Source organism: Arachis hypogaea, chromosome 18 (assembly GCF_003086295.3).
Source record: "Arachis hypogaea cultivar Tifrunner chromosome 18, arahy.Tifrunner.gnm2.J5K5, whole genome shotgun sequence".
Lineage (NCBI taxonomy): Eukaryota > Viridiplantae > Streptophyta > Magnoliopsida > Fabales > Fabaceae > Arachis > Arachis hypogaea.
In genome coordinates, this window is record NC_092053.1 from 73,468,196 (window position 1) to 73,479,465 (window position 11,270).

Genomic DNA, 11,270 nt, shown 5'->3' on the forward strand with positions numbered 1-11,270 from the left:
AAACATCGCAAGATACGACGCTCGCTGCGCTCCATGAAGCGAAATAGGCGTTGTACCAACAGGTATGTCGGCTCAGGTGCAGGTGGTGGTGGTAAGGATGTTGCGGCTGAAGTGGAGGAGGGTTCTGCTGCTGATGATGATAATGAGGGCTGAGCTGCCTCCACCACTCCTCTGGCTTGAGAACGGCATCTGGGTAGAGGCTTCTCGTGCACCCACCCACCCCATGGAATAGTAACCTCCTTGTCGTTGTCATCTGGGGGTGGTGGTGTCACATCATCGTCCTCCCACGAGACATCAGCCAGCTCAATCATGCTGGTAACCAGTGTAGGAAATGGCAGTAGACCACGAATGTGAGCACGCCACATACTCTGCCTAATCACACACCCAATCAGAACTAGCATATCCATCGGAATCTCTGAGAAGTGAGTGGTGGACAGGACATAATGGGCGAATATATGCTGCCAAGTCTTGGCCTCTCTCGATAAATAAGTGAAAAGCATCCCCTTGGGCTTCTTGTTCCTAGAATCCATCACCCAAGGGGCGTCAGGTGTGGCAATCACGTGCTTCAGCGCCTCATAATCGAGGGTCATGCAGTGGATAGCTACCTTTGCCTGCTGATAGATGCATGAGTCACCAGTATGAGGTCGGCAAAGCAGTGCCTCCCCGATAGCTGCTTCAGTGATCAGAATTTCTCTACCCCGCACTTGGACTGAATCAAGAGTGGCACAGAAAAAGTTGTAGTAGAACTCCCTCACCCACGAGATGTTTATCCTCCCCAAGTCTCTATCAACAAAATCCAGGCCCAACTCTAGAATACGGCTGTTGATGGCGTGTCTCACATCATTGGGAAGGACCAGCTTCTTCTCAATGTTCAGGTTCGTCTTCCGAAATTTAGGGAAGCAAAGCTCACAGTAGAGGTTGGGGAATTTGATTGGATCAGTGGATGGGAGTAGCTGATTCTCTTTGTCCATTTCATTCAGTGGATTCTTAGCATAATTAGCATAAGGTGATGGGGTAGAGGCCTTAGAGCGCTTTCTCTTCTTAGAAGTAGTGGCTATAGCTTTTTCTTTGTCTGACATCCTGAAAAACAGTTATGATATGATATAAGCAACTAGCCAAGTAGATATAAAGCACTCAAGATAAGACATATTCATTAAGTGAGTGAAGAAAAGAGAATTCTTGGAATGCAAGTAACAGAATTCAGAATTCAAACCAAGAATTCAAACCATAATTGCACAATACTTGTTCATTAAGCCTAAGAAATGCCATATTCAAAAGAATGATTAAGGAGTTATGTTCAAAATAAAAGGAATGAATCAGTTGGTTAATCAAGTTAGAATCATAAATTAGTTCAAAAATCAGTGATATGACAATTATCGGCTCAATTGAAGGAAGTGTACAAGGTATGGATGCAAGCATACTCACAATTATGAATGCATCAAGTCATTGATGATGAAATATGATGTCGCCAAAAAGCAGCCAGTATGAAAACAAGTCATCAATCAATTGTGAAGATCACTAGAATTGTATAAATTAGTGTTGGTAAAATCGAAACTTTGAAGAACTAGTCAAACAAGAAACATTCAACACCAAGTTCAATGAGGCATGAAGATCACCGGGTTGAGATAAGAGTTGAAAATTTTATGCACCATGTGACTAAGGGTAATTTGGTATAGAGGGAATGAGTCACATTAGCCACATAGGTGGAAGAAATCATCAACCTTGTGAAAGCAAGCAAATGGGGTTCAATTTCAAATGAAAACCAAGTTTATGGTCAATCTGAAAATTTACCCAAACTATCCAATACATAGAAGTAAATCAACATTGTAAACAAGCAAAGAATATAATAAGCATGGCCAAAACCTGTAAACATGTCCTTGAGGAGTTTCCAAAACCATTTAACAAATAAAATCCTATTGACACAAAAATCATCAAATAGAAGTTTGTTGCATCAAGTGAAACAATGTTGATTCAGGAGATATGGTTAGGAAAAATCCGGCAGCATTTCAGCAGCAAATTGGCCATTTCCCAAATTCAAACAATCAAATCAGGTTCCATATGGATGCATTACAATCAAAGACAAAAGTCAGATATGAATTCATATGAAATAGGCATGTAAGCCAATAGACAGCAACAAACAGCAATGAGCAATTAGGCAACTAGTAGTCATGAGGGAAGCAACATTTAGCATCAACAATCCAAATTGGCACAGGCGCAAACTATACAGCACAAACAAAGTAGGAAAATCCATATAACGATAACACTTTCAATCATCATTATTATTCAAAATAACCTAAATCCACTACTCAGCCCAGATTCTCTAACCACCTAATTAAACTAAAATAACTAAACTAATCAATAAAATTAACACAAAATAGTAAAGGAAACAGAACAGGAGAAGGCAGAGACCTGGGAAGTAGAAACTGAACAGAGCAGATGATTGATAGAGAGAGGAAGAAATGTGACCGGCTGAGGGTTGGTGGTCACGGTGGAGGCTTACCGGCGACAATTGAGTCACAGCTGTCGATGGCAGTGGAGCAGGGGCGAGAACGGGTGAGACAGAGAGGAGAGAATGGAGTGAGAAAGAGAGGGCGAGGAAGAAGGAGCGAGTGGAAAAGAGAAGAGGTTGTGGCGATGGCGACGGTTGCGGGACGCTCGCCGGTGCGGTGGTTACAGAGCAAGTTATGGGGGAAGAGAAGAAGAAATGGAACGTTGGAGGAGAGAAGAGGATTGGGGGGAGCGACGAGGTTAGGGCATTAGCGTCCTTGGGTAAGTGAGTTTTTCGAATCCACGCGTGCGCGCCCGGTCTGCGTCCGCGTGGATGGGAGAATAAGGAAGTGGCGCGAGGGCGTCACTTGCGCTAGCATGTAGATAAGTAAATTGAGAATGGGCGCGGACGCGTATAGTGCGCGTCCGTGCAGGTGAGCTGGGCCAGAGGCACAAAAGGGGCCCAAAGTTGGCATAGCTCTCGGGTCTTTTGGCCTTGTTGATGCAAAAATGCATCGACGTGCGCGCATTGTACGCTTACGCGTGGATAAGTTAAATGATGATAGGGCGCAGAGGCGCCAGGTGCGCCTACGCGTGGTTAAGGAAACGCAAAGGGGGGCGGATGCGTACAGCGTGTGTCCGCGTGGGTTAGGGCACAAAGTTGGCCCAAAAGTGGCACAACTCTCTGGTCCTTGGCCCAGAAAGCTTACGCAGCCCACGCACGCGCGCACTTTGCGCTTGCGCGTGGCTGGTGTTTTTTTTTTTTTTAAGGATATTAAGAAGGGCTCAAAATCCTCCAAATCTCCTCGAAAACTCTAAAACTAGCTAAGATGCAAAATTAAACATATTTTTTAATTTTTGGGAATTTCAAATAATTTGAGGAAACTTGCAATCCAAGCAAAAACTCAAATTCAAAGAATCATCCCTAATTAAGGCATAGAATGTAAAACACCTTAGCAAGTAACATAAAATATACTAAAAGTAAAGAAGCTATATACAATGGAACCCAATTCATTCATTCATTATATCTACAAGAGAATGGAAAGAGTTTACCATGGTGGGGTGTCTCCCACCAAGCACTTTTAGTTTGAGTCCTTAAGTTGGACATTTGGAAGGTTCCTTGTCAAGGTGGCTTATGCTTGTATCCATCTTTGAACCTCCAAGAGTGCTTGTCCTTTAATCGGTTGTCAGAAGTTCCAACCGTTTTCACCAAGCTTTGGTGAGGTTCTCCCCAAGACATGAGCTTCCAAAATTGGTTTTCGTGATGTGGTCCAGGATCCCATATCTTATCTTCGCACCCATCTTCTAATTAATCGCCTTGATTTTGTTTGGGTGACAAAAGAATTAGATTCTTGTGAAAGCACCACACTATCCTCCTAGACCCATTCAATTGAATACGACACCAATCCACGCTCTTCAATTTTGAGCTCCCAACCATAATGAGTCTAGATTTAGAATGCCAACCACTAAACATCCTCCTTTTTCGCTTAATTCCACAAAGCGCCCTAAGTTGGCCATCCGTCTCAAGCAAACCATACTCAAGTGGGATAATAAAGCTAAGAGTTAGAAGTTTTACCCACTCAAATGAAAGATTGGATGACAACCTAGGTGGAAAAGTTCCCAAAGATCTTGATAAAGCACGCTCTACTCCCGTCCACCCTCTTCTAGAGGCTTCCACCACTTGGCAAGGTTTTTCAAGTTTTACCTCTCGCCAAGCTTCTTCAAGTTCACATTCTTCTTCACCAGTTTCTTCTATCTCTTCCTCGTCACTCTCATCATATACAGGAGGTTTAGTGAAGTCTACCTCGTCATCGATTCCAAGCACAGTGGGGAAGGACTCATCAAGCTCAAAAGGGTCATATGTTAATTCGGAATCATCATAAATAGGAGGGCTTGTTGCTTGGGACACTTCTTCCAATTCTTCATTCACAATATGCCTTGGAGGTTGCATGTCTTCCTCAACATTGCTTTCTAATTCACTGGAAGAAGGCTCAACAAAATCATCAAGGAGATTGATTAGTGTGGACAAAAAATCACTAATGATAGAATCCACTTCTTGATCAATTTCCTTCGATTCTCTATCCACTTCCTCAACATCACTCTCCTCTTTAACATCCCTTCCAAACTTTATGGGAGAGGTCTCTTCAACTTGAGATTCCTTTATGTTCTCAACATATCCTAAACATCCAACCACTACTTCCTTTTGTTCACTAATTTCTACCTCCTCCTCTTGTTGTGCTTCTTGTTTCAATTCCTCCTCCTTACCATGGAGCTTCAAGCTCACTTACTCACTAAGCTCTTTGGTTGCTTCTTCACATTCAACAATGGGGGTGCCTTGATCGCATAGGCTTAGACAGGATGAGATCATGTTAATAATGGCTTCTACCATGATAGCCATTTTTGCTCTTAACTCCGCAAACTTCTTTTCATCCTCCCTTTGTCGCCTTAAGATATGAGATTCAAGATCTCCCAATTCCAACATGGGGGCTTCATCGGGAGGTGGTGATGGAAGAGAATGTTCATTGTTTGAGGGAAGGTCATTGTAATTGGAAGGTAGTTCATATTGGTAAAATTCTTGAGGCGGTATGTATGGACCTTGTGGTTCATGGGGGTACTGGTGTTGAGGATCTATATGCGATTCATATGGTGGTTGGTATGGTGGGTATGAGTTGGGGTCATATGGAGATAAATGGTAGTAGTAGGCTTGTGAGTAAGGTGGTTCAAAATTATGTTGTGGAGGGGGTTCATATGCATGTGGTGGTTGTGGATGACAATCACAATAAGGGTCATCAGACACATTGGATTGGTATGCATTAGGATTAGGATTATACCCATATGAGTTCGGAGGAGGTTGTTGCCAAGAAGGTTGTCCTTGAGCTTGGGGTTCCTCCCATCCTTAATTTCCAAATCTTTAATGCACATGCTCACTGGAACTTCCATTTCCTACAACATAGTTTGAAACATACTCATAGCCTAAGTGATGAGAATTCATAGTGTCAAGAGAAAATAAAAACAGAAATTAATAAGAATAAAGAGAGCAAATTTCTACCCTAGCAAAAAATAACAAACAAACCAAAAATCAAGCTATTCACAATATATACAATAGCCAATTAACATAGCACCATTGCTATCCCCGGCAACGGCGCCATTAATTTGATACAGGGATTTATACCGGTTCGGAATTCCACAAAATAATTCCGTTGTTAGTATAGTCCAAACCAATAGTCAATCCTCAAATCAAATTAAGAATATGGCTTTGTCACAAGTACAAACCCCAATGAATTTATAACCGAAGTATTTAGACTCCGGGTCGTCTCACGAGGATAGCAATGAAGTGGTCAATTATTGGCTATGAGAAAGCAATGGGGGGTTTGATTAATAAGAGGGCAATAAAGTAAATGGCAAGAAAAGTAAATCAAACAAGCAATTAAAAGAAGCAAGATAAGGGACTCTTGGCTAAGACTTAGGTAATTGAGATCACTATCTTTGTCACAATTCAAACATTAATAATCATATAGAACCGAGCTCATTAGGTTTACTCACTAAAGCCTTAAGTACATAATGTCTACTCCTAGGCTTTGAGTACGTCAAATGGCTTGATCAACATCAATCCATAAGTTCCAACCTAGCTACTAATTAACTTAGTAGTAGGCTAGAGTCGATGGTTATCAAATTGATCCCCAAGGGTTCTAGAATTACCAATTCAATGAAACCCAAGGACTCAAGATCACTCAATCCCCTTAGCCTAGGCCAAGGAACAAGAGAACTACTCAAAAACTATAGGAAGCATTATATCAAACACTTAATGTTCAATAAAAGTTAACATCACAAAATGCTAAAATTAAAGAGACCCATAACTTCATAAGCGATAAATCAATAATGGCAAGCAAGATCAATATGAAAGAAACATCGACATCAAATTGCATTAATTGTAAACCAAATCCAACATGAGTTCATCATCATAAAAGAAATCAAAATGAGAAGTTAACATTACAACTAAGAAAATCAAGATGTAGACATGAGAGATTGTAAAAGAAACAAGATGAAAGCAAGGAATTAAACATGGATCTATGACAATTTAACCTAATTCTAGAGAGAAGAGGGAGCTTCTCTCTCTAGAAAACTAACTAAAGGCTCATGTTGACTAACTAATTGCTCTCCCTTTGCTTGGACTTCAATTCTGCATGAAATACGCTCAGAAACAAATTAGATTTGGACCTGGGCAGCTCAGAAATCACCCCCAGCATTTTGCCTTTAAGTGGGTCACGTGCTAGTATCGGCGCGTACGCGCCATGTGCGCGTGCGCGTCGATTGGCTGTTTTATCATCCGCGCGGACGCGGCATGTATGCGTGCGCGTCTCTATGCAAAACCACTTTCGAGCGCGCGCGCCTTGTACGCGTGCGCACCCATTGATGAATTCCCAACTCTTGTTTCTTCATGCATTCTCCACTTTGTATGCTTTTCTCCTCATTTCTTGCATCCAATACTTGCCTTATGAACCTGAAATCACTCAACAAACACATCAAGGAATCAAATAGAATTAAAGTGAATCAAAAATCTCCAATTTAAGGGCCTAAAAAGCATGTTTTTACACTTAAGCAAAATTTAAGGGAGATTTACAAAACCATGCTATTTCATTGAATAAATGTGAGAAAATGTGATAAAATCCCCTAAAATAAGCACAAGATAAATCACAAAATCGAGGTTTATTAGTTTACCCCTAGCATATTGGCCGGAGTCCAGGTGAACAGGTCGCCGTTTGCTCTGACGGCCTCCATAAGAGGTCCTTTTAGCTCATAGGGGAGGTTTCTGTTCACAAAAGTGAACATTTCCTCTGTGTCGCCAACCCAGAATTTTTCTAAATCACCTTGGGGTTTTGGCCTTAGCTTGTCATCTATTCTTGCGTCTAAATCAACTAGGAACACCCCAGATGCCTCTTTCGACTTCTTTCTCAAGGAAAGGCTGGCATTGTCACAAGCGACTATCATTTCTAGGTCTCCCCTGATGGAACCATTGGTTCTGTTGTCAACCACGAACTTCATTGTTAGAAACTTGGTCTATATAACAGCTAGAAATTCATTGATTGTTTTTCTTCCAAGGATGACATTGTAGGCTGTGGAGTCTCTCAAAACAACAAACTCCTCCATTATTAACCTCTTACTTTCACCGGTTCCCACACAGATCGGGAGAGAGATTATCCCGTCCGGCCTTATGTAGTTGTCACCCAGACTAATGACCCCATGTTGATGGGTCTTGCGATTGGCTTCTCTGAGCCCCAAGGCATCAAACACGTTCCTGAACATAATGTTAGAGTTGGCTCCTGTGTCAACGAGAATCCGTTTGACTAATCCTGTCCCGATCATCGCCGTGATCACCATGGGTGGATTTTTGTGGTGATCATGACACCATTCATCTTTCGGGCAGAAGAATATATCAGGATTGATAAACCCCATTTTTAGGGTGTATCTTGTGCTTAATTTAGTAGATTTTATCTATTATTCTCACACTTATTCATATAATTCGCATGTTTTACATTTTTCTTCCTAATTTTATACTATGATTGAAAACGTGCTTCTTTGGCCTTAAATTTACTAATTTTAATCCCCTTTTATCACCATTCGATGCCATGATATGTATGCTAAGTGTTTCCAGGGTTTATAGGGCAGGAATGGCTTAGAGGATGGAAAAGAAGCATGCAAAAGTGGAAGAAAAGCAAGAAAATGATATTTTGAGAAGTTAGTAGCGACGCGTACACGTGGGCAACGTGTACGCGTGAGCAGTCCAGCAGACGAGTGACACGTACGCATGACCAGGATTTTGTCAAGCGATGCGTACGCGTGGACAATGCGTACGCGTGACAGAGCGTCACGTGCTGCATTATACAGAAGATGCTGGGGCGATTTCTGGGCTATTTTTGGCCTAGTTCCAAGCCCGAAAACACAGATTAGAGGCTGCAGAGTGGTGGAATCATTCATACACACTTTCATTCACAATTAGTTAGGTTTTAGATGTAGTATTTTAGAGAGAAAGGCTCTCTTCTCTCTCTAGGTTTTAGGGTTTTTAGCTTTAGTTCTTCTCAAATTTTGAATTCTATCTTATTTCAATTTAATTTCTCTTCTACTTTTATTTGTTCTAGCATTCTAGTTTATTTATTTCCCTTGTTGATCTCTTTATGTTGCCAATTTAGTTTATGAATTCTCATGTTAGATTTGATTTCCCTTTTAATGCAATTTGAGGTATTTCATGTTTATTGCTTCTTCCTTTATTTGTTGTTGTTGATTCCTTGAAATTGTTAGTTTAGATTTTATTATCTCTTATTAATTTTCTATGTTCCTTCCATTATTTGTTATCATTGATTTTGCAATTATTGGTTTTAGATTTTACATTCTCTTATTGCTTTCCTATGCTTTTATTTTGTGCCTTCCAAGTGTTTGATAAAATGCTTGGTTGGATTTTAAATTAGCTTTTTATGTTCTTAGCTTGGATTGAGTAATTTGGAGACTCTTGAATTGTCAAAGTCTCTTGTTGATTAGTGATTGACGTTGCTACTTGACTTAAGCTTCACTAACTCTAATCTTTGATTAGGACTTGTGAACTCAAGTTGATTTTCTCACTTGACTTACCTTCAATTGTTAGAGGTTAACTAAGTGATAGTAAAAGGCAATTACCATCACAAGTGAGTATGATAATGGGGATAGGAATTCCAATTATCAATCCTTGCTAGGAATTTTCTTAATTATTAGTTTATTTTCTTGCCTTTTCCATTTACATTCCTTGTTCAACATTTAAAAATCCAAAAATATACTATCTCATAACCAATAGTAACATACTTCCCTGCAATTCCTTGAGAGACGACTCGAGGTTTAATACTTCGGTTAATTGTATTCGGTTTGCTTAAGTGATAAACAAATTAAATTTGATTGAGGTTTAATTGTCGGTTTAGATCTATACTTGCAACGCGATTATTTTTGTGAAATTCTTTACCAATGATTTCTCCCTCATTAGAGGCTCCTTGGATGGAGCCTTGGGATTTCCCGCTGACACGGCTAGGACCTTGGCATCCTTCTTTACTGCCGACTTTGACTTGGGGGTGCATCTCGTCCTACCACGATGTTAATGACTACCGTCGAGGCGTTGTTAGGGTTCTCATTGGACGTTTTCCTTGGCTTTTTGGCGTGGCTTCGGTCCTCTTCAAATTGTTCACATTCTCTTCTTCTCGGCTCCCTTATGAACTGAGAGAACTCAGTCAACTTGCCTTCACGAATAGCCTGTTCCAAGGCGTCTTTTAGGTCAACACAGTCCGAGTCTTGTGACTAAATCCTTCGTGATAGTCACAGTACAAGCTCTTGTTGCCACCTGTCCCGTCATTCAGTTGTCGAGGTTTTGATAGGATGCCCTTATCCGCTATTTGTTGATAAACCTCCACTATAGGAGCCATGAGGTGGGTATAGTTCGTGAACTTCCCCAGCCAAGAAAACGGCTTGGACTGCTTCTCTGATGCCCCTTCCTTTGGTATCTCTCTTGGTTTGTCTGCATATACTGGTTGGCGGCGAGGTAGGTTGGTCGACTGCTGCTTATTGGTTGCCACCACTTGGCTAACTTCCTCATCATTGATATATTCTCTCGCCACATTCTGGATCTCCTACATGTTCCAGACGGGCTTGGTGGTAAGGTCTTTCCTGAAGTCTTCGTTTAGTAGGCCACTTGTCAAGCACAAACTAGCCACTGAATCGGTCAGACCGTCGATTTCCAGACACTCGTCATTGAATCTATCCAAAAACTTCCTGGTTGGCTCCACAGCTTTCTGGTTGATACCCAATAGGTTGATCGGGTGTTTAGCCTTGGCGATGCGTGTGGTGAACTGTGCTAAAAAACTGCAAGATATATCCGCCAAGGCCGTAATGGACTCTTGCAGAAGCGCGTTAAACCACCATATCGCTGGGCCTACCATCGTTATAGGGAAAGCTCGACATTGGACCGCGTCACCAACAACTTCTAGGTTCATCCTGGCCTCAAAGGCTGCCAGATGTTCCTGAGGGTCCTTCGTCCCGTCGTACCTCATGTCTATGGGCTTGTCAAAATTCTTCAGCAGCCGAACCTTCAGGATTAAGGGACAAAAAGGGGTCACACCCATGATGATGGGGTCTCGTCATTTTCTCGCTTTCTCTCTATGGGTCTCTCCATGTTCTTCCGACCTGTTTTGGGTAGTATGTGATGGAGCGTCAGCTTGCATTCTTTTGTTGTTTCTCTGGGGGCTCCTTCCCCTTGGTTCTGACCTCCTTAGGGAAGATCGGGTACGAGATAGACTGGGACGAGAGTCTCTACTGTGCTCGGACCGATTGCGGTCCCTCGCCGCCAGCTCTCTTTTGAGGTTCTGCACCCGGTGGCGCAGTTCCTGAGTGATCTTTACACTGTCGTCACCTGTACCTCCAAAGGGACGTCTCTCATAGGAGCTAGAGGGTGGGTCATCTCTACGAGAACGGGCTTCCATGCGCTCGTGGGAAGAGGCAACGAAAGCTATCCTACTCATCAGGCGAGTTCCCTCCTCCTCACGTGCATCCTTCACTTCTTCTCCCAGAAAGAAATACATTCCCCAGGTCCCCACAGATGGCGCCAATGTTCGTCTGCTCGAGCGTTCGGCGGGTGACAATGAGAATTCTTGTATAGTTCAGAATCAATCAAAGACAAGCATCACTTCGTTGGTAGCATAGTCCAAACCAACAATGATTTCTCAAAATCAAATAATAATGTCACAATACAAAATAACCGAGAGTATTTAGCT

General features: G+C 41.9%; 1 protein-coding gene across 1 annotated transcript; it reads right to left on the reverse strand.

The window, feature by feature from the left end:
• Positions 1 to 9,773: 9,773 nt before the first annotated feature.
• Positions 9,774 to 10,550, reverse strand: LOC112770093 (uncharacterized). Its single transcript, XM_025814512.1, has 2 exons — positions 10,212 to 10,550; positions 9,774 to 10,130 (listed from the first exon to the last, which is right to left on the reverse strand). Exons 1-2 carry the CDS (start codon positions 10,548 to 10,550, stop codon positions 9,774 to 9,776), a joined length of 696 nt encoding a protein of 231 aa, XP_025670297.1.
• Between the last annotated feature and the right edge of the window lie 720 nt (positions 10,551 to 11,270).